The sequence below is a fragment of the Sturnira hondurensis genome, unplaced genomic scaffold (assembly GCF_014824575.4).
Source record: "Sturnira hondurensis isolate 20B ecotype Veracruz unplaced genomic scaffold, ASM1482457v3 Scaffold0001872, whole genome shotgun sequence".
Lineage (NCBI taxonomy): Eukaryota > Metazoa > Chordata > Mammalia > Chiroptera > Phyllostomidae > Sturnira > Sturnira hondurensis.
This window is the reverse complement of record NW_028074503.1, coordinates 10385931-10409899: the sequence shown is the minus strand read 5'-3', so window position 1 is coordinate 10409899 and position 23969 is coordinate 10385931. Positions and strand designations below refer to the sequence as shown.

Below are 23969 nucleotides of genomic sequence, written 5' to 3'. Positions count from 1 at the left end.
GCAGCCCTCTAGAGCATATTCATCTTGCTTGACTGGAACCTTATGCCAATCAGTTAGCAACTCCCCATCCCTTCCTCCTCTCTGCCCCTGGCAACTGCCATTCCACTCTTTGATTCTGTAATTTGGTGGTTTCAGATACGTCATGTAAGTGAAATCATGTGGTATTTGTCTTTCTGTGATTGATTTATTTCACTTAACAATGTCCTCAAGATTCTTTTTTTTTTAAAGTTTCTCTTTATTTTTTATTTTATTTTTTAAAGATTTTATTTATTTATTTATCTTTAGAAGGGAAGGAGAGAGGGAGAGAAACATCAATGTATGGTTGCCTTTTTTTTTGTGCGTCCCCTGCTGGGAGTTGGTCTGCAGGGAACTGGACTACAACCCAGGCATGTGCCCTGACTGGGAATCGAACTGCGATCCTCTGGTTCGAAGGCCTGCGCTCAATCCACTGAGCTACACCAGCCAGGGAAGATTCTTCCATGTTGTTGTATATTGCATAATTTCCTTCTCCTTCCTCAGCCCCCACAAATACTGCTTACTTTATTAAAACCTGGAGAAAAGAAAAGGGTATGCCTGGGACACCAAGCCTACCAGTGCATGTTGACAATGGTGACATACCAGGCCAGGGTGCTGAAGGTCAGCAGCCTGGTCACCACTGCTTGGGCCAGAAGTGCTGTCCAGCTGCACAGGGTTCAAGGGTGGATGAAGGCCTACATGATAGAGGCCTCGTAGACAATGAGGAACATCAGCCAGCAAGGAAGATGATGGGCTAGGAAGTGTGGTAAAGGTCATAGTGTGCTGTCATCTATACCTAGATGGATGGGATGATGAAATGGACACCAGTGAAGTCATAGATACTGCCTTTCCAGGTGAGAAAGAAAGGGGTCAGGAACAGCAACTTGCACAGCTACACAAAGAAGTTAGGTGACCCCAGCCTGGACACACTTCCAAAAGACATTGTACTCGGACAGGCCACTGAACTTGTAGGAAATAAAGTAGGGAAGGTGGGTCAGGGTGAAACAGGTTCCCCAAGTAAAACAAAGTCAGGGCACTGGCCTCTGGTGTGGCTGAGTGCAGGCCTCTACCTTGCTGGCCTGGTGGCCCTGCCCCTGGTGGGGCCATAATTTCCTTCATTTTAAAGCTGAATCACATTCCATTGTATGTATACACCGCAGTTTCTTTATCCATTTCTCTGCTGATCAACATTTAGGTAGTTTCCACATCTTGGCTATTGTGAGTACTGCTGTAATGAACTTGAAGTGCTAACATTTCTTTTAGATGATGATTTGAATTCTTTTGAATAAAGTCCCCAAAGTAGGCTTGTTGGATTATATGGCAATTCTACTTGGATATATCTTGATGAATTTCCATACTGTTTTATATAGTAGCTGCACCATTTTGCAACCCCCTCAACAATGTACAAGGGTTCCATTTTTTCCACATGATTCCCAACATTCGTCTTTTGTTTGTCTGATAATAGCCATCCTGACAGGTGTGAAGTGTTAGCTCATTGTGGTTTTCATTTTAATTTTCCTGATGATTTCATAATGTTTAGCATTTTTTCATATGTCATTTAATCATTTGTATGTTGTTGTTGTTGTTGTTGTTGTTTGAGAAATGCCCTTAGCCTACTCTATTAGTTACTGGTTTCTTTGCTATTGAATTGTAGGAGTTCCTTATATATTTTGGAAGTTAATCTTTTATCGGACATAAAGTTTAAAAATATTTTCTGCCATCCCATAAAGTAAAAAGTTGCCTTTTTACTTTACTGATTTTTTTTTTTACTGTGGAACCTTGCAACTGAAACTATTGAAAAATAATCTCAAATGAAATATCATTTTTCTGCGTCAATCTCTCAGTGGCTATGCCTTTGCAATGCTTTCTTTTCCTCTGCATTCCACATTTTCTCTTACTACTCTCTCTTTCCTACTCTGCTTCACAATCCTGGGGAAAGACACACAGGAGATATTAGTGAAGTAGACCTGTGTCTTCATGGATGTTAAGTATGGTTCAGAACCACGGAGAGCAGCCCACATGGTTCAAACCTCTTAACAGTCATGATCTGATATTGGCAGGTCTTTGATGGCCCTGTTCTAAATCCTAAAGTTTATTTTATTTATTTATTTATTTTTAAAAAGAGGGAAGAGAAAAGTGAAAGAGAGAGAGAGAAACATCAATATGTGGTTTCCTCTTGTGCACCCCCAACTGGGGACCTGGCCCACAACCCAGGCATGTGCCCTGACTGGGAATTGAACTTTTGACCCTTTGGTTCTCAGGCCAGCACTCCATCCACTGAGCTACACCAGCCAGGGCTAAACCCTAGAGTTTAGAGCAATGACTAACATATAAAAAGAAGTCAATAAGTATTTCTTGAATGAAATGAAATGATACAAATTCTCCATAGTGGAATCAATTTGCACCAGACTAGGAGCACTTTTGTAGCTCTTGATACATGCCACCAAGTTGCCTTTCAAAAGCGGGACATTAGCCCTGGCAGGTGTGGCTCAGTGGATTGAGTGCCTGTCTGCAAACCAAAGGGTTGCTTCTTCAGTTGCAGGACACAGGCCTGGGTTGCGTGCCGGGTCCCCAGACTGGGGCGTGTGAGAGGCAACCACACACTGACGTTTTGCTTCCTCTCTTTCTCCCTCCCTTCCCCTCTAAAAATAAATAAATAAATCTATTTTTAAAAAGTAGGATATTAATTTACACAGCCACCAGGTAAAACTTATTTGATTTTCTCTTTATATTCATCACTCACTTATCTTTTTATTAAAGCGTATTTGGCATGCAATATTATATTAGTTTCAGGTATACAACATAGTAATTTGACATTTATATTCTCTATGATGTGATCACCATAGTAGTTCTAGTAACCATCTGTCACCATATAGATTATGATATTATTGACTACTTTTCCAATGCTGCACATTACATCTATGTGACTTATTATTTTTTTTTTATAACTGGTGGTTTGTACCTCTTTTTTTTTTACCTTCTTTACCCATTTCCCAACCTCCATTCCCTCTGGCAACAATCAGTTTTTTCTCTGTATCTATGAATCTGTTTCTGTTTTATTTGTTTTTTTAATTACACATTTAAGTGAAATCCTACAGCATTTGTCTTTTTCTGTCTGATTTATTATAAAACCCTCTAGGTCCATCCATATTGTCAGAAATGGCAAGAGTTCATTCGTTCTTATGGCTGGTCAATATCCCATTGTATATCTATACCACCTCTTCATTATCCATTCATCTGTCAGTACACAGCTAGGTTGCTTCCATGTCTTAGCTATTGTAAGTAATGCTGAAATGAACACGGGATGCATATATCTTTTCAAGTTAATGTTTTCGTTTTCTTTGAATAAATACCAAGAAGTAGAATCATTGGGTCACATGGTAGTTATATTTTTAATTTTTTGAAGTGTCTGCTACTTTAGTCATTTACCTTTAATGGATGATAAAATGAGTGTCTACCTGCTCTAAAAAATACTTAAAATTTAGGCGGGGAACAGATGAGGAAACAGTTACATTACAGTGAGATACATTCTATATTAAGGTATGCTATGAGATATGTAGAGGAACATCTTACCACTACACTTGAAGATCAGTGAACTCTATGTCATGAAAAGGTCATTTTTGAGCTGAATGTCGAAAGAATAAGAAGTAATCAGGTGAAAAGAGGATAATAAAGAAGTGGTGGTGGGATTAAAGGAAAATTTTATATAGGCTTTGTAGCCCGAGCGCCTTAATACTTTTTACAGTACATGATTGTTTCTCACCGACAATTGAAGCAAGGATGGGCACTGAAAAGCAACTAATCCTCTTATCCATCTTAATAAATTGGACCAGGAAAAGAGAGGAAATTGTTTATTATATCTTGTAGAATTGAGGTTTGGACAATCATTTTAAGTATGCTGCAAAACAAGTAAAGAGAGAGGTGTGTGTGTGTGTGTAAGAAAAAGAAGGAAAAGGAGAGGGGTGGGGGCTTTAAAAAAAAAAGCCCAAACTCCATAACAATCAAGGCTGAGATGAAAAGAATAGGAAGAACCGTGACTGAAGAAGGAGTCTGGCGCTAGCATTTCTTGTTTGTATGAATCCCAGTTGCATTTCAGTTTATGCCCTAAAAATTAATGAAAAGTTTATGTTGTGAAAATTCCCCCTGTATTATACTTGGGTTATTTTGAGTGGGTTTCAATTTTTCTGAAACTAAAGCCTTAAGGAGAATGTGTTCTAATTAAAAGAAATTGATGGAAATATTTAAGAAAATTCAAGTGTTTCAAATACAGTTTTCATGTAATTCGAATCAATACGTATTTCTTTGTGACCGGCTTCTTTTTTTTCTATTTACTCATCTTTAGAGGGGAAGGGAAGGAGAGAGGGAGAGAAACATCAATGTATGGTTGCCTCTCATGTGTCCCCTGCCGGGAACTGGCCTGCAACCCAGGCATGTGCCCTGACTGGGAATTGAACGGCAATCCTCTGGTTCCTAGGCTCGGGCTCAATCCACTGAGCTACGCCAGCCAGGGCTATGTGACTGGCTTCTTTTACTTAGCATGTTTTTAAGGTTCATCTATATTGTAGCATGTATTGGTACTTCATATCTTGTACTGAGAGATAATATTCAATTGCATGGCTATATCACATTTTATTCATTCATCAGCTGATAAACACTTGGGTTGTTTCCACTTTTTTGCTGCTATGAATAATGCTGTTATGTATGTTTACGTATAACTTTTTGTGTGGATATACGTTTTCATCCTCTTAGGAAAAAAATTGGTGTATCATATGGTAACTTCTTTTCTGTAACAATTTAGAACATCTTTTCCCCAAACTAGCTATACAGCTTTACATTCCCACTAGCTGTCTTTGGAGGTTCACATTTTTTCATTCCTTGTCACACTTGCTATTTTTTTTGTCTTTTTGATTATAGTCATCCTAGTGAGTATGAAGTGGTATTTTATTATGATTTTGATTTTCATTTCCCTGAGAGTTAATGATTTTGTACATCTTTTTCATCTTATTATTGCCTATTTTGAGAACAATTTGTTCGTATAATTTGCCCATTTTTTTAACTTTCAGAATATTTAAATGTTTATTGGCTATTCAAAACTTTTCTCTTTTGTGAAATAACTTTTTGTTACTTGCCTATTCTTCACGTGTTTCATTTGCCTGTTGTAGCTTGTGTTTTTTGAATCTTGTTTAAGAAATTCCTACTTTCTTTGTGAAAGGGAGGCAGTACAGTGTTTTAAAAAAGGGATTAGAGGCAGGTCACCTGAGTTCAAATCACAATGGCTCTGTGGCCTGGGGCAATTTAATTAACCTCTTTTCCCCAGGTTCCTTATCTATAAAATGGAAATGATATTAACTACTTTGCGGGGTTGTTATAATACATAAAAGAGTTTGCATATGTAAAATGTTTAAAATAGTACCAGGCTCACAATTAGCATGAAGTGTTTGCTATCATTATTTGCCCCTTTATTTCACCTGACCTGATTGGTTATATGTTGTGAAATAGAAAACTAATTGGATTTTTGTTCCATACAGATAACTAAGTATTAAAGCACAATTTATTGAATAATCTGATCTTTCTACATTACTTTGTTTATTTTTGAAGTTGGTCCATCCCACAGCCCTTTCTTCTATTGCATTAGCCCATTTTGTACACCTTGTTTTTTTAATAACTGTATTACAGCTTTAATACGTCTTGCTTGCTAGTAAGCTAAATCCCCCTACTTTTTAAGTCATCTTCAAAATTACCTAACTATTCTTAAAAGCATGCTCTTTAAAATATTTTTTTAACTTATCTTTAGAGGGGAAGGGAAAAAGAGACAGAGAGAAATATTAATGTATGGTTGCCTCTCATGTGTCCCCTGCTGGGAACTGGCCTGCAACCCAGGCATGTGCTCTGACTGGGAATCGAACTGCAATCCTTTGGTTCACAGGCCTGCATTCAAATCCACTGAGCTACACCAGCCAGGACTTAAAAGTGTGCTCTTAACTGTGGGTTTTAGAGTTAGTTTGTCAAATTCTATAACATCTCTATATTTTGATTAGAATTGCACTGAATCTCTAGATTAATTTTGGTGGAATTGCCATCTTTTTAATGGTGTTGCTGCCACTCTCAATTAAGATTCTTTCGTGTATGTGTGTAGTTTACAAAATCCCAGTCAAATAGTGATGTCTGAGTTATAAGAGAAATTGAAAATTTGAGTTCTGCTTTCTATTTTTGGGAAGGGCAATTTGTGTAGATGGACAGCCCCATAAATGTGATGAAGGCGCATTATATATTAAACCCATTATATCATTTCTAAATAAGTTTATAGCAGTCCCTTCTTATCTGTGGTTTCACTTTTCATTGTTTCAGTTACACATAGTCAGCTGCAGTCCAAAAACATTACATGTAAAATTTCAAAAATAAACAATTCATAAGTTTTAAATTGTGCTCGTTATGAGTAGTGTGTTAAAATCTCTCTCCATCCCACTCCATCCTTTCTGGGTGGGATGTGAATCATTCCTTTGTCCAGCATTAGTCATTTAGTAGCCCTCTGTTATTGGTTCAACTGTCCCAATATTGCATTGCTTGTGTTCAAGTAACCCTTGGAGTGACCTAAAAAGTCTGTCACTATGCTTATGTCATTTGCCTTATTTCATCTCATCACATAGGCATTGTGGCAATCTCACATTGTCACAAGACAAAGGTAGGTACAGATAAGATATTTTGAGAGAGAGAGAGAGACCACAGCTCCAACTTTTGTTAGTATATTGTTTAAATTGTTCTATTTTGTCATTTGTTATTGTTAATCTTTTACTGTGCCTAGTTTATAAATTACATTTTACCATAGGTATGTATGTATGAGGGAAAAAACATAGTATATATAGGACAGTACTATCTGTGGTTTCAGGCATCCACTGGAGTTCTTGGAACATATCTTTTGCTGATAAGGGAGGAATAGTGCAGTTTTGTTTCTTCATTTTGAAATCCTACAAATTTTGTTTCTTTTTCTTCTCTACCTGCTTTTAGATGAAGCTAGAGAAGTATTAAACAGAAACCATGATAATGGACATCCTTGTCTCATTCTGATATTAAAGGGAATGATTCTTACATTTTACCATTAGGTATAATATTATGAGTTTTGCTACATAATCTTTATCTGGTTAAGGGCTTCCTTTTGTTTCTGTTTTATTTTTTCTTGAGGTATAATTCATATCTTTTTCAAGTATATAAATGATTCAATATTTGTCTATATGTTGAAGAGATCACCACAATAAATCTAGTTAATATTTGGAAGTTGGCTAAGAAAATAGCTCTTAAAATTTTTATCACAAGAAAAAAATTATAGCTATGTACAATCATGCATGTTAACTAGAGTTTGCTCATGTTTAAGAGGATTATTTGTCCTTTTTTATCATTGAGCTGTAAGAGTTTTTCACATACACTAGTTTTTCCCTTGTATATCTACATTTTTGATATTCAAAACCAGGTTTTTTTGCAATATTTACATATATCAGATTTTTATGGGATTATATAAAATATAAGATTTGCAAATATTTTCTTCAATTCTGTGGGTTGTGTTTTCAGTTTCTTAATGGTGCTCTTTGAAGTACAGTCTTTAAAATTTGATTATGTCCAGTTTATCTCTTTTTATTATTGTTGCTTGTGCTTTTGTTATTATATCTGAGAAACCTTTGCCTAGTTCCAGGTCACGAAGATTTATACCTATGTTTTATTCTAAGACTTTTATATTTTTAGCTCTTACATTCAGGTGTTGGACTAATTTTGAATTAGTTTTTGCATATGGTATGGTATAAGGGCCTAACTTTATTCTTCTAATGTAGATATCCAGTTGACACAGTACCATTTGTTGAAGAGATTATTTTTTTTCCTCCTCTAATTGTCTTGCTACTATTTCAAAAACCAATTGCCCTTAAATGGGAGGGTTTCTTTTTGGACTCTCAATTCTATTCCATTGGTCTTTATGTCTATCTTGATAGCAGACAATAAACACATTGTCTTGGCTATTGTAGTTTTGAAGTAAGTTTGTAATTACTGTGAGTCCCTCAACTTTGTTCTTTTTAAAGATTGTTTTGGTTATTCTAAGTTCCTTGAATTTTGACATAGATTTTAGAATCAGCTTGTCAATTTCTACAAAGAAGCCAGCTGGGATTTTAATATGAATCTGTAGGTGAATTTGGAGAGTACTGCCATCTTAATGATGTTAAGAGTTCTGATCCATGAACATGAGATATCACTGCATGTCTTTAGGTCTTTTTAAATTTTTTTCAAATTGAATATATATATTTAACTTGCATAGTTAATAAGCTAAAAGAAAAAGTACATACCTTTTGGGAACTGCGTAACAACTAGGATTATTCCTTTTATTTTTATGCAGATATAATAAATTCCTATTGTCCTGGCCGGCGTGGCTCAGTTGGCTGGAGTATCATCCCATAACCAAAAGGTTGTGGGTTTAATTCCTGGTCAGGGCATATACCTGGGTGCAGGTTCGATGTCAATCTGGGCACTGGTGTGTGAGACCCTCAGTCTGGACCTGTAAGATCCGCAATCTGGGCGTGTATGGGAGGCAACCAATCCATGCTTATCCCTCACATGGATGTTTCTTTTTCTCCCTATTCCTCTCCCACACTCTCTCTCTAAAAGCAATGAAAAAAAATGTCCTAAGGAGAGGATTAAAAAAGCACCTGTTACCCCTAAGTAATTTCTGGAATCGGAAGAGACGAATCAATAAAAACAAATTTTAGTTAACATATAAACTGTTGAAGTATAATGACAAATGCTTGAGATTGGAAGTCAGGAAATTGGGAAGCTTTACTAGCTTTGTGCCTCATCTGTAAGCATATAACCTTTGGAAAATTATTTTACCCCTTAGAATTGTTTTCTCACGTATAAAATGACATTGTAATTTTTTCTAAATGGGAAATCATTGGTCTATGCTATCAGTTTACAATATGGCATGTAACTGTATTTACTTTTAGACTAAATTTTGAGGAATAAAACATTTATAAATTTGTTTGGAGTTAAAATGTTCAGCATTTCCATGCCACCTCCCCCACTGGAGAAGCACAAAGAAAAAATATTTATATAAGCTTTTTACTTGCTACAGATTAAATTAGAGAAAGATGTATATGGAGCTTAAATACCTTTAACAATTATAAATTAGAATTATGAGCTTTAGAATGCAAAATTATGGTTCTGATCTACCTTAAAATAATTGAAAAATGGATGCCATCTGTTGTAGTCAGAATGGTAATGTTAACAAGTTGTCTTAAAGCTTTCAGTAAGGTAAATAAAATAAAAAGGGTGGGCCCATATGCAGATTATATATTTAAACCTATCCTTTTTTTAGTGTTTTAAAGTAGCATAACATAAAATTTTCCAGCTTAAGAATCTTTGAATGTGCAAATTTTCCGGGCATCCTTTGTTCTCCGATGCTCTGATGTACAGTTAGGTATCTCCTTTGTGAGGACTACTGTACTCAGTAATTAGAATTGCTTTTATTGGGTTTTAAAGCCAGTACTCAATAGCGCCATCTACCAGTAACATAGTGAAATTTAATAATAGTGGAAGAATGTTAGACATTGAAATGAATACAAGAAACATTCTAGTCCTAACTTCCTAAGCTTATAGGTAAAGAATGCAAGGTTTAGAAAAGATAAGTAACTTGCCAGAAGTCACAGATTTCTTGCTAAGATGATATAAGCTATTGTAGACTAAAATTTTTGTAGGTACTTTCAAAGCAAGGAAACATACGGAAAAGCAATTTATCCTAGTGATCAAATCTCTAGGGTGAAAACTGAGCTGGCTCTGTTTAAGGCTCCAGGGCTGATTATCTTTGGGCAAGTTAATTAACTGCTCTGCTGTGCTTCCATTCCTACGTCTGAAGGTTGGTGACACGTAGTTTTCAGGGTTTATGCGAGAAACAGAAGTAATAGACAATTTATATAAAGCACCATGCTTGATATTCGGTGATCACTAATGTTGACATTATTTTTACTCACAAGTGATGGGACCACTTTTGAATCCAGGTATTTCTGATTTCAATGTCTGTGTTCTTTAAACTTGACTGCACCAAGCACCAGAAAAAACTGGCCATATTATACATACAAAATAAAACAATTCAAGACCATTTGATAACACAGTATATCAAATGTAAGCCCATTGGCATAGCATAAGTTCTATGGAATTCTTCAATTTGGGGGAAAGAAGGAAGTTGAGTCTCATCTTTGGTACTTGGAAAACAGGTCCTTAATTTCTTGTTGTATTATTAATTTGTCCAGCAAACTTCTTTTCTGTTGATGATAGACTCTGTCCTCTTAGTCTTGAGGGTATGCGCATGGCCAAGGGGCCAAGGCCTGGCCAATCATAGTACCGCATTTTTTTCTGAGCACGGTGAATAGTTTGGAGGACATGTGATGCAAAAAGAGCCAGTGTCTGGAGATGTCAGAGAAACGAGAGGAGTATGATATCTTTCATCCTATGTAATCCTCTGAGATACTGCAGAGTATCTCATCTTTAATAAAGCCTGTTAGAGGCCCTTTACTGTTATCCCATATTCATTTTCTTCTTCATTAGCAACAGAAACCACATACCTATGTTCTCCATTCTCCTTTGGAGATAGGTATGACCAATAGATTCACCGAGAACAGTGGGATGTGAGTGACATTGTGAGTGAATGCCATTTCTACAATTCAGTCTTAAACCAGTAGTCACATGCTTCTGCATTGTCTTTTCTATGTTTCTGGAAAGCAAATGTATCAGTGACTCAGCTTTAATCTTTAGATGAGAACAACAGCTTAGAAAATGAACACCCTAGATAAACTAGGAAAGAAACAGATTTTTAAAGTGAAGTCTCTCACTGGAAACACAGTGTGGATGTGGTGTTAGATTATAAAGTCAATGCAGAAGACAAATTCATTTAAGCTCAGCCATAAGAAGGAATGATTTGCTCATTCGTGTTACAACACAGAAGTACCTTGAACACGTTATGCTAAGTAAAAGAGATCACACACAAAGTCACATATTGTATGATACTAAATGCTCAGAATAGATAAATCTATAGACAGTAAATTAGTGATTGCCAGGGATGGAATTGGTGTGGGGTGGAGAGTGACTGGTAATGGGCACTAGGCTTCCTTGGTGGTGATGAAAATGTTCTGGAATTAGACAGTAGTAATGGTGGTATGACTTTCTGAGTACACTAAAAATCACTGAATTGTACACTTTAAAAGGGTGAATTTTATGGTATGTGAATTATATCTCACAAAATTCATTTAAGCTAAATTGCCCCTGAAAGTCTTTCTTAAAGACTCTAATGCAGCTAGTTTTACTCTTAGTGTAAAAAATAAATTGCCTTTTTAACTTTTAGTTGAGTACTAAAGTAGTATGCATGTATTTAGGAACTCCAGGAAGAAAAATATATCTTATAACTCAAGGCATACTTAGTTGTATGAGATTCTTACATTATAAAATGCAAGGGATTGACATCAGACGTATTCAAAATGGAATATATGTACCCTTGGGGATACAAGAAAACTTTCTAAGAGGCGCTCAGGTGCACCTAATTTTAAGAAAGTCAATTTCCAATCTTCAACTTGCAGGTATTATCTTTTCTAAATTGATCTATGGCTAAAGCTGCCATGTCTTTATGTCCTAAAGTCCTTTCCTACCTCTCATTTCTCAAAAGTCACACCTCTTACCTGCCATAAATTCTTAACATGGCAAAAACCTCAGGGATGCCCAACAATCTGACAGTTTCAGTTACCGATGTTGGGGAAGTCTTCTTGACATCAAGGAGTGTTACATTTTTCCTTGCATTATACTTTTGGCATATAATTCAGAAGGAATTCAAACAATTCAGTGACACTACAATAAAATCCATTTCATTCACTTCTAGGAAGTGAAGCCATCTTCACTTCCATCTTCTAGGAATGGAAGCCAGTTCAGGACTCTAGGTATGTAATTATCTTCCTCCACCTCCATCTATGAAGTGAACATTGGAGCAGAGGGTAAAAAGGATGCGGTTGCAGACGGACGACTCCGATGTTTGCAGGCACACCCTTTCCTTGCGACCAACAAAAGTGCAGTAGGGTAGGCGTTTCTCTAACATTATTATTAATTGCAGGACACACAAAAGCGCACATTTCTGTTCTCTGGTTGAGTCCATATTCGTGGCAGTCTGTTTCTAAAATGCAGTCTGTGTTCAAACGATACATGGCCTGTTCAGGCCAGCTCTAGAGGAGCCCCCAAGTACTAGGGGGGTGAGTGAGTGTGTGTGTGAAGGGAGGGGCAACACCCTCTCTCCAGTGAGCGATGCTCCTCAACACTCTACCGCGAGCAAGGAAAGGACTGGGAGAGGAGAGAAGGTAGGAAGCAGCGCGAACAGCCACGTCCTTTGCCCCCCGTTTCCCAGATAGTCTTTGGCGTTCCGCAGAGGCCAGGTCAGCGTGGAAGGCGAACAAGCGCCTTTTCTACTAGGACAGGATTCATCTTCAGCGTGAGCCTGATCAGTAGCCCTCGCGCTTCCCTAGGCTTTGCCAAGTAGCTGCGAAAAAACTAAGCGTAGCAGAACGTGCCTCCCTCGCTTGGCCCCGCCCACCACACTTGCTGCCCTGCTCAGCCCCGCCTACTGGGAGGGGCTGCCCCCGTGGGAGGGACTACCGCACACCACTTCCGGCGCATGTTCTTCATCAGCCTCTGTTGCTCTTCACTTCCCTCTCCGTCGCTCTCTCTCACTGCCCCTATCGCCTTCTTTAGCACCATCACGTGAGGGGCAAGCGCTGGGGCTGTCGGGACCGGTGCTGCCGGTGGGTCAGGGTTCGGCCTCAATATGGCGGTTCCGGTAGGGCAGTGACCAAGGTTTTGATTTCGGAAGGATTAAGTGGAGATTGTCAACTTCTCCACCTGATGGGTGGAATGTGAGGACACCGCGGCAAGCGCCGAGGAGCGGTGGTGACGAGGCGGGGGTCGGTGCTGTGTATCCTGGGAGCTGAGGCGACAAGTCTGTCCCTTATATTGGTCCCAAGGCTTCTTTGCGGTGCCCCGCCCGGCCGGGGTAGGCCGGCGGGCGGCGGCAGTAGCTGCTGCAGCCGCAGGATCCAGCTCTGTGACTGGGCCGGAGGTCTGGCGCCTCCACTGCTTCTGCCTTGGCGATGGCCCAGTGTGTACAGTCGGTGCAGGAACTAATCCCAGACTCCTTCGTCCCCTGTGTCGCCGCGCTGTGCAGCGACGAAGCGGAGCGGCTCACTCGTCTCAATCATCTTAGCTTCGCGGAGTTGCTTAAGCCCTTCTCTCGCCTCACTTCCGAGGGTATGTGGTCTTCTCCCTTTTTCACCGAGCGTCAGCAAATCGGGGCTGGGAGAATAAGTGGGGGGCGGGCAGGGACGATGAGGGTGATGTTTACAAAAACGGAGCGGGTGGAGTGTAGTCTGGGGCCTGGGGGCCTCGCATGTCTCCTGTGGCTGCAGGCGGAGGGGCCGTAAGTGAGGTTGTAAAGACCGCGCGGTCGAAATCACCAGTTTCTGTTGGTACTGCCATTCTCGAACAAGCCGGACTCTTAGGTAATTACTATAAAAAATGTGAGCCCCAGAGAAGGGCGAAGAGACGGTCCTTAACGGCCATAGGGAGAGAAGTAGGAAGTTGTAAGGATAGGAAGATGCTCCCTCTTAGAACGATGAGGTCTTGGTAAAGACGACCAATCATTATCCCCTGGGTGTTAAACTGGACTTTCGCAGTTGTGTTGAATATTACCTTCTCCCAGCAGTGAGGCTCATTGCTATCTAAGTTTCTGTTTATTTCACTTAAAAATTTTTTGAACATTTTCAGAGGTATATGATATTTTACTTAACCTCTTAAGAAAAGAAAGTATTATATTAAATAATAAAACCTGAAACAGCCTCTGCCTAATGGACAAAAAAGTAAGAACAAGATACATGGTTACCTAGATTTATAGGAAAGAAAATGTCCTAAAATTTGGTTTTTTAGATTAAAATTAAATCAACAGTAGGAACAAGTCTTTTAATGAGGAGCTACCTGTTTCAGGTGAACATCTATGATATTTGGTTATGATGACTTCTGCACAAAAGCTGTGCCGTAAATGCATGTTTTTACATGCCACAGGTGTGTATTCCTCGGGAAAATAGTTCTATTTATAAGTTCACTTACGTATTTAGAGGGGAGAGGAAGCTGCAGAACAAACAGAGTTTCGAGAACTCTTGGAATTTCTTCAGCCTATACCATAGCTAGGTCCTCCGATGTTGTACTAAGTCAACAAGACAGCTAAGTGCTCTACATTCTTCAATTCTTTGAAAGGTGTGAGTGCTCTTTATTGCTTTGTTAATAAATAATAATGTTAATACCTGATACCTGTGTTCTGTAGCTTATCTCTTTTAGTCCTTTTTGAATTTTATGAAGTAGACACTGTATTACCATTTTACCTTTGAGGATGTTGAGGCAAAGATACTAACTTGTCCACAATCTTTCATGTAGGAAAGATTTAAAAACAGTCCGTGTGACTTAAGTCATCTTATCTCCTGGCAATATTTAGAATTATTTATTCACACTAGACAGCAGTGTTACCCAGTAGAAATAAAATGTGAGTCACATATAATTTTGAATTATTTAGTAGTCACAGGATTAAGAAGTGCAAAGGAGAAATTAGTTTTAATGATTGATTTATTTTACCGAGTATTTCTAGAATGTTATTTCAATATGTAGTTAATATTAAAACTTTTAATTAGATATTTTACTTTTTTTTCTAAGTCTTTGAAGTTTGCTGTGCTTTTGCACTTAGATTACATTTCAGTTTGGGCCAGACATTTCAGGTGCCCGGTAGCCACATGTGGCTGGAGCCTCCTGTATTGGACAGCTCAGTGAATAGAGACTCAGTTATGGTTTCCTTCTGTAGACTGAAAGATTTAGGAAAGGAGTGTAATGAGTTGGACTTTTCTGGCTAGATAGAGAGTTGGAAGAAAAATAGCCAGCGTTACCTATTGAGGATGGGAATGAGGTAGTTAGAATTGTATGGGCAAAAGGTGTAAATTAAGAATTATGAGTGGTCAGGAAATGGTGAGGAAACTGTCCTTATTGGAGTACTGAAGAGTAAGGGAAAATGCCTTACTCTTGATCTTGAATTCTAGGGAATGGATTTTTAGCTTTCATATCAAATGTTAAATGTGTGGCAGTCTTAGATTCTTGAGCAAGGGTATGACATTGTGGGAGAAGTAAGAGTTGATATAAATTTTGAAGTTTAAGATGATTAGGACATGGACCATGGTGGTGGCATTAGAAATTTGGCATTTTGATATTTATAAGATTGAGGAGAATTTCATTTAACCACTTACTTTTGAAAGTCCTTGGCTTTCATATTTGAAAAGTACATTTTAAAATTTATTGTAAAATACTTTTAAGGGATTAAAAAGGTAGGAATAGAATGCAATTTTTATGTAAATCTTGAATATTTTCTGAGTGAGCTGTCAAAAGTGGTAAATTAGACTAGGAAACGACCTTTAAAGAATACTTAATGTTTCTCCTTTTAAGTATCTTTTAAAAAGTTAGAAATATTTCACCAGTCTTGCCCACCACGTTGGTTTAACTAGGTAATTAACCTCCAAGTTTTTCAGGTACCAAACTTTGAATAAAATTTGCCAGCTTTACAAAATTTAGATACATATGTTGTTTGTGTTGTTTTTGTACAAGTTTGATTTTTTTTCAGCCATCGAGGTTTTCTTTATAAAGTTTTTGTGCTGGATAAAAACATGAAAGATACTATTTCATTTTTCAAAATGTATTTCTTAGAACACCAGATGTGTTATATGTTTTCTAAAAATGAATTTTGTCATCAAATAAGTTTGCTTAATATAGCATGTGTTTGGTAGAATCACAGTGTCATTTAGCATATGAAAAGCTCTGGGAAGATCTGTTATAAAGAGGCTACTTAAAAACTTAATCCAGTATTTCCCAAATTTATTTGAAGATAGAATCAGTTTTTCAGAAACAACTCTTAACTTTCTTGAGGAAACAGTATTTCATGGAGCAGCACATACTGGGAAATATTACTTCCTAATACAGTATGCAAGCTACTGTGTAGTAACCTGCAAAAGTAAGATAATGGTAGATTTGAATTTCATTTTGAAATTGAGATGTTCTGCGATCTATAATCACCTTTTAGTTCTGAAGATTTTGATTTTTAGTGTGTGATTTAAGAGCATTTCTCTTAATCATCCTCCAATGTATTACTTACTCTGTTATTGTATAACAAATGACCCCCAAACTTGGCACCTTAAAGGCATTTATTATCTCTCAGTTTCTCAGGAATCTGGGAGTGGCTTAGCTGGATGCTTCTGGCTCAGGGTCTATGTTGAGGTTGCAGTGGAGCTGTCAGCAAGAGCTACAGTCATCTGGGGCTTGAGGATCCTCTTCCAAGCTCACTCTTATGGCAAGTCTCACTTCCTCACTGGATGTTGGCCTGAGACCTCAGTTCTGTGCTGTGTGGGCCTGTCCATAGGCTCCCTTGGTATCCCCACGATGTGGCAGTTAGCTTCTTCCACAGGGAGTGATCAGAGAGAGAACCCAGGATGAAAGCTGTACTCTTTTATAACCTTATCTCAGAAGTGCCGTACCATTGCTTTAGCCGCGTTCTGTTGGTCACAACCCCGGGTTGTGGGAGCAGGCTGCACCAGGGCCTGTGGGACAGGAAATGGTGAGATCACTGGGGGGCTATTTCCGAGGCTGGCTGCCATACTTAGCAACCCATTTCTGGATTTATGAGTAGGATTACCCAACTGATAAGCCCACTCTGAGTATAGGGAAAAACTAGAGTATCCTTTTTTATGATGACACTTAGAGATACTGAAAGATAACTGGCCAGTTTAAAATTTTGTGAGAGGTTTAATAGACACATGGCTACTTATGTCATTCAATAATTAAGGACCAACTTTATGGAAAATGCTTGTTTCTAAACGTATCATAAATGCACCATAGTGTGTTCATGTTTTTTGGTTTCTCTGTTTCATAGTTAGACTAGGTGGGAAGTTTAGGGAAAGAGTCCTGTCTGTATTTAAATTTAAAAAAATAAACAATTACAGAAGAATGCAGGTAATACATGAAACATCCAGCTCCCCACTACCCAGAACCAACAAATACTAACCTTGTCGTAATTTGTTTTATGTCTTTTTTTCCTTTAACAAGAAATCAAACATATCGATACAGTTAACATCACCTTTCTACCTTTCCTTAGGCCCATTTCATTCCGTCATAGGCAGCCTGTATAATGGAATTTGCATGTATTTTATCTGTACTTCTGTACATATATTTATAATACAAGTGAACATTTATTCCATATCTAGTTTTTTAAACTATTTTTGTGTATGATTTATGATTTTAAATTAAAAATTTAGAAATCAACAGAGAACACACAGGAAATTTAGGAAGACAGTTTTTACAGATGTAACTTTTTAAAATGGAGGCAGGCCTGACCTTAGACGTTTGGTATAAAGCATTTTTCACATTGGGAAGAAAAGTGTCATTTTTTTATGGGTAGGTACCCAGAGCCAGTTTTTTTTCAGAGTTGCCTCTTATTTGTAGATGATGGTCCATGATGTCCTTGAAAGAGTGTGTGTTAATACTGGCTGCCTCCATCATCTCTTGAGCGCTTAACTATATAGCTATGTAAGTGTCAGTCATGGTGCTCAGTGCTTTACACTTCCTTAGATAACAATATCTCACTTTAATGTTTGAAATAACCCCATGAAATAAGTATGAATCACATGTTGTAGGTGAGGAAATTGAAGAAGGGAAAAGTTAAAAAGTTATTTAGGATAACCCAGTTCTCAAGTGGTGGGTTGGAATTTAAAATAAAGTCTGACTCCAAAATTGGGTACCTCAGTATAATGGGCTGCTCTAATACTCCTGTGGAAATTGCCTGATTATATGAAAAACTATGCTCACATTTCCCACTGTGCACAGTGGATACTGTTTTGTTATAATTTCCTGAGAACCTCTGCCTTTTGTCCTGAGACTCTGAACCACTGATTATAAATCCTGTAGACCTGAGGAAAGGCCTATTACAGGGTAGATGCTGGAGATACTGGGATGAGAGAAGGGATTTGGGTGTTGATTTTTTTTTAATAGTCTTTATTTTTTTAGGACACGACTAGGTTCACAGCACAATTGAGCAGAAAGTATGGAGAGTTCCTTCATACCTTTGGTTCCAGTACTTCTCGACTGTCGACATCACATATCAGAATGGGCTTTGATTTTTATGATAGCGGAATAGTAGTGGCCGAGAATGCAGGTAGCACACTAGGGGAAGTAGAGGGATCCTCAGTTTAGCATTTAATTCCCCTTTCTTTGAAGCCCTTTACTATTTTCAGTGTTGATCCTACAGACTTCTCCTTGCCCTGGGCCAGCCTTAGGTGAGAATTAGAGGCGTGGTATGGATGGTGGTGGTTGGTGCCTGGCAACTCCAAGCAGGAGGGATGGAAAATACATACTAGAGAGACATGAATAGTAGCATTGCGTGAGAAGTTCAGACTGGCTAGCCCTTTTGGTTATAAGGGAATGTAAGTCATTTGTGTTTATGGAAGACTGTTCCACGTAGAATTTCTGGTTTCTGATTTGGTCATCATCTTTGTAAACCAGTAACCCAGTTTTTTTTTTACTATTGTTGTTATGGTTGGGTTATCATGAATTGTGTAGTATTAATTTCAAGGTTTTCTTCCTTTTTTTAAAAGTTCATATGAGAGATCCTAATAATCAGCTTCACATCATTAAAAATCTGAAGATAGCAGTAAGCAACATTGTCACCCAACCGCCTCACCCTGGAGCCATTCGGAAGCTTTTGAGTGACGTCGTTTCTTGCAGTCAGCCTGCAGAAGGGTTGGTAGCTAACGTGATCACAGCCGGAGATTATGACCTCAACATCAGTGGTATGTATTAAGGTTTACTATTACTTTTTAAAGGAATTTTTCTTTCTTAATAAAAGTAGTTCTGTGACTTGGAATTCATGTAACACTTCAGTGCTTACTGAATGATAGATTGGGAACACATGTTGAAAAAAAGTTACTGCTTTTAAGGAGGTTATAATCAAGTGAGTAAGAATTCAAAATATGAATTAGATTTCATTTTGTTTTTTCATAATAAAATTGTTTTTATAGGTCTGCTGTAAAGCAAATAGATGCTCCATGAGGGCAGGAACTTTGGCCCTTTATGTTATTTCTAGTACCTAAGGCAATGCCTAGAATATGTATATAATATTTCTTGAATGAAATAATAGTAGCTTAAAAAAACATATTCTTTTGTGACATAAGTAATGCTATAGTTAAATTTTTTTTTAAAGATTTTATTTTATTATTTATTTATCTTTAGAGGGGAAGGAGAGAGGGAGAGAAACATCAATGTATGGTTGCCTTTTGTGCGTCCCCTGCTGGTAGTTAACCTGCAAGGAACCGGCCTGCAACCCAGGCATGTGCCCTGATTGGGAATCGAACCGCAATTGTCTGGTTCACAGGCCTGGCTCTAGTTAAATTTAAAAAGTGAATTTTATTGTATTTTTTATCTTGCTTAGTGTTAAGTGGAGGGAATGTGTATACTATATGAGTAAATATTTTCTGAGTGCTTCTTAATCTGTTTTGAATAATATTTTCATGACCAGATTGGTAGGTCAAATAATAATATGGATAGTGAGCAGTATTTGGTGTGGTATGAAAAAGACTTACTAGAGAAGGACATGGGATAGATTTTTAGAGGGAAATGATTAAAAGTGTATCATCTATCAGGATATTTCAGCAGCCTAATGAAATAATCTTTTTAGTCATTGTAATTTATAATATATTTTAACATAGTTAAAATATTTAAATTGCATATTTAAAGATTTTCCTAAATGCACTGAGGAAACTTAAGTAGTGTGTTTTAAGTCACGAAGTTTGTTGGTTGTATTTGTATAGTTAGAAATATTTGTAGAATTATTTTGTTTTAAATGTTCATAATTTTTCTTCTTTTTATGTTACTAATTTTAATTCCAGCAAGATAAGTTAACTTGGTAATTTTAAGTTTAGAATATTGTGGCTGTCTTTTCACATCAAAAGAATGTGAATTTCAAGATACGTATTTTGAACAGTTCTTGGCATAGCATGTTTTCAAAATTTTGGATTTTCTGGGAGAATGTGATGAAATTTGAACTATTTTCTTGTTACCATAGGAAATTAATGTTGAAGTGTGAACAGCAGCCAACAAATGCCAGAGTATCCCAAGTTTTTTTTTTTTTTTAAAGATTTTATTTATTTATCTTTAGAAGGGAAGGGAAGGAGAGAGGGAGAGAAATGTCAATGTATGGTTGCCTCTTGTGAGTCCCCTGCTGGGAACTGGCCCGAAACACAGGCATGTGCCCTGACTGGGAATCGAACCGCGATCGTGTGGTTCATAGGTTCCCGCTCAATCCACTGAGCTACACCAGCCAGGGCCCAAGTTTTTATATTACCATAGCCATTAGTTAATTGGATAACTTGAGTAAGTCACTTATTCATACTTGGTTTCATTCTCTGGAAGCCAGAGAATTTGGCTCCGTTGTTTCTCAGAGGTGTCTCTGAGACCTTAAATCCTGTGATTCTGTTTTATAGATATGGTCTTTATTTTTGTTACTCATGTAACAAATAATTACTGATTCCTACCACATTCTTTGAATTGAGATATAAATATGAATAAGACATGTTGTATGAGTTTGTAATCTGGTGGGGAGACAAACATGTAAATCAACAGTCATAGTACGTTCTTATCTCCAATACCTTTTAATCACAATACATTATAATAGGGATATGGCATATGCCCAAGTGCTAAGGGGGCAGAGAGAGGGATTAACTATCATATTTTAAAAACAAATAAATAAATTTATGCTGCAAATATCTTCCTAACCTCCGAAGCTCATAATACCTTTTTTAAAAACATTTAATTTATTGAAATAATACATGCACAGAGACATAATGCTAAAAAGACTCTAAAGAGAAAACAACAGTGATCTATGCCCTGTGCCCCTGCCCACCATTTCTTCTAGTGATTTCCTGATACTTATTTTGTGTTTCTAAGTAATATTTTTATATGGCTATCAGTAACTTAATCAATTTTAAATTTATTCATTATTTTCTTATTTTAATTGTTGAAGATTTAGCTTAATTATTCCTCTTCCTCCTTTCCCCATCTCTAATGTAGCTTTCATAATTTTTGGTTACTAGTTACTATTTTCAATATTATGATTAAATATTATTCACCTTTTTATCACTGAGCCAAGTATTGGGCTTTCGGTCCATTCTTACATAGCACTTGATTGATTGAGAAATGGGAAGGGAGGGAGAAAAAGAAGGAGATAAAATATCAGTGTGCAAGAGATATATCCACTGGTTGCCTCCCAAATGCCCCTAACTGGCTGGGGGGCCAGGGGGCATATTAAGATTTTACTTATTTATTGTTAGAGGAGAAGGAGGGAGAGAAGGAGAGAAACATCAGTGTGGTCGTCTCTCACTGGGAACCTGGCCTGCAGCCCATGAATGTGCCCTGACTAGGAATTGAACCAGCAGTCCTCTGGTTTGCAGGTTGGCCTTTAGTCCACTGAGCTGCACCAGCCAGGGCAATTTTCTGACCCTTCTGTTGAAATCTTAATATTCACTGTCATTTTTTTTAACTTCCCTTGCTCTCTTGATTTTTCTTTTTGTAGCAATATAGTTCTTGTTTCCTGTTATAGTGTCTTATTAACTCCAAGGATATGAATAAATTGTTGTTTTTAAGTTTTCTGTTTTGTGATTTTTCTCTCATTTGTATTATTTTTCAGTTTGTTTTGGTCTCTTTTTTTATATTTGAAACTTACCTCAAATGCCTGATGAGCCCTTGCCATTATTTTCTATTTGTAATTGAAGCACTAAAACCCTGCCTGGGTATAACAAAACTTGTCAGCTAGTGGTCTTCTTTATTGTGTAGTGAGACCGTAATATATAATAGGCTTGAAGTTTGCCCAATTTTTATAACTTACAGTTCTTTTACATGGGATCATTTAGTTTCTCCAGAGTAACTTTTTCAAGTCTGCTGTCTGGCTGTCCGTGTACTGGAGGTGGGCTTATTTTTTTCAACAGTGTATTAAAGTGGTTTGGCAAATAGTTTCTAGGAACAAGGTGGTTATGATTTTTTCACAACAGTGTGAGAAATTATTTTATCTTATCCAGCTGTATTATGTTTTCGGGCCTCTGCAACATCTCTACATGAGGAAGGAGTGAGTGCTATTTGTCTTTAAATGCAGGTGGAGGAACTACTACTATATTAGCTGAATCATTTTGGCAGATTTTTAAAAAAATTTTATTTACTTATCTTTAGAGGGGAAGGGAAGGAGAGAGGGAGAGAAATATCAGCGTATGGTTGCCTCTCATGAGTACCCCACTGGGAACTGGCCTGCAACCCAGGCATGTGCCCTGACTGGGAACTGAACCGTGATCGTGTGGTTTGCAGGCCTGGGCTCAATCCACTGAGTTACACCAGCCAGGGCTTTTTAAAAAAATTTTTTTAATTTTTATTCATTTTGACAGATTTTAAAAGGATCCCAAGTGGTTTGGATAAACTTTGTACCAGAAGAAAACAGTTTCTTCAACTTCTTTCATTGCTAATTTAAGACATGTCTCGTCAGCTTTATTGTTATGTTGGTCTTGAAGAGTAGGAATGTGATATGCTGAAGCACTGAATTCATTTTAATAAAATTCCATTAAAACGATAATACTATTTGGAGATTTATGAGTGATTTTTCTCCATTTCAAGTAAGATATTCTTTATATGTCTAGAAATACACTTCTAGTTTTTGCCAAAAATGGGAATCATTGTAATTTTTACCCAGTCTGTTTAAAAAATACATGTTAGATGTTCACCTCATGAGACCAGTTACCAGAGCCATGCTGCTTTCATCAGATTGGTCAGTTAAAGCTAGTGGTCCTTGGTACAGTGATTGGAAAGACACAGTGATGGAATTGACAGAATCCTTGTTATGTACAGGTAGTTTCTATGGTAGTTTCAGTTCGCCAGATTGTTCTCACTCTGCTCCTTCCCTGTTTCCCTTTTTCTACTCAACTACTACTTTTTTTGTATTTGTCCCAACTAACATGTCTGATTTTTCTAAAACAGGCAAACTGGTGTGTTCCATTTATGTTATCTGCCCTGTCATCTATTGTTTAATGTCTTTACTCTTGATTTACATTTTCTGCTAAATCCAGGCATTGTTTTTTAATATAATTTGGATTGTACTTTGTTTTAATAAGGAAGAAAGTTATTTTTTCCACCTTTAAGTGTGTAGTATACTCTTTCTGATTGCTTTTATATTAATTGCTATTACTCTATAAAATGCCATGATATTTTGGAGCATAGTCATGTGTAACAGTATTTTAAAGGATTATTTAAATATTCTTTAATATTTTTTTCCTAAATTTTCATGTAAGAATAAAAAAGCATAAAGAACTCTTTGACAAGCAAGTTATTTAAAATGTGCTTAGTGCAATATAGGAACTTAGCATTCTTATTTTTCCAGTATCTTGAAGTATTTTGCCATTTTTTACCACCCTGTGAATTATTTATTATCAATTACTCTGAACTATAAGAAAGTGGAAGAAATGATGAAAATGCCTAGAAGGTAGGAAGGAGGATGATATAGTAGTGAAATTGAAATCCTTCAATTTCAAATTTGTGTCCTCCTAAGTTTATTGTGTTGACTTTTTTTTCACACACCAAAATTGAGGATATTATTGATGACTTCTTAAAATTTTTATCCAAGAATAATCTCTTTCTTCTAGCTCCTTTTTTTGTTTTGATCTCTGTTCCTTCATACTAGTTGCTCTACTAAAATTTTTGCTAATTCGTGGTTTTCTGCTTACAGGGTAAAATGGGGCAAAAAAAGAAGCATTGGAAACATATTGAAAGTTTTGGCTTGTGTAGGT

The 23969-nt window shown here is 37.2% G+C and overlaps 1 protein-coding gene and 1 pseudogene across 4 annotated transcripts in view; one reads left to right on the top strand and one right to left on the bottom strand.

The window, feature by feature from the left end:
• Positions 1–587: 587 nt before the first annotated feature.
• LOC118980115 (transmembrane protein 147-like) lies at positions 588–1028 on the bottom strand (annotated as a pseudogene).
• Positions 1029–12741: 11713 nt separating this feature from the next.
• The window catches only part of TRAPPC8 (trafficking protein particle complex subunit 8), an 85506-nt gene continuing 74278 nt past the window's right edge, over positions 12742–23969 (top strand). For 2 of the 4 annotated variants that reach the window (XM_037032524.1, XM_037032514.1), the window contains exons 1-2: positions 12742–13323; positions 18747–18941. In XM_037032524.1, the coding sequence (XP_036888419.1) occupies positions 13167–13323; positions 18747–18941 (352 nt within the window). In that variant the 5' untranslated portion in view covers positions 12742–13166. The remainder of the gene's footprint in view (positions 13324–18746; positions 18942–23969) is intronic. The other 2 variants (XM_037032543.1, XM_037032534.1) reach the window with 1 other exon arrangement.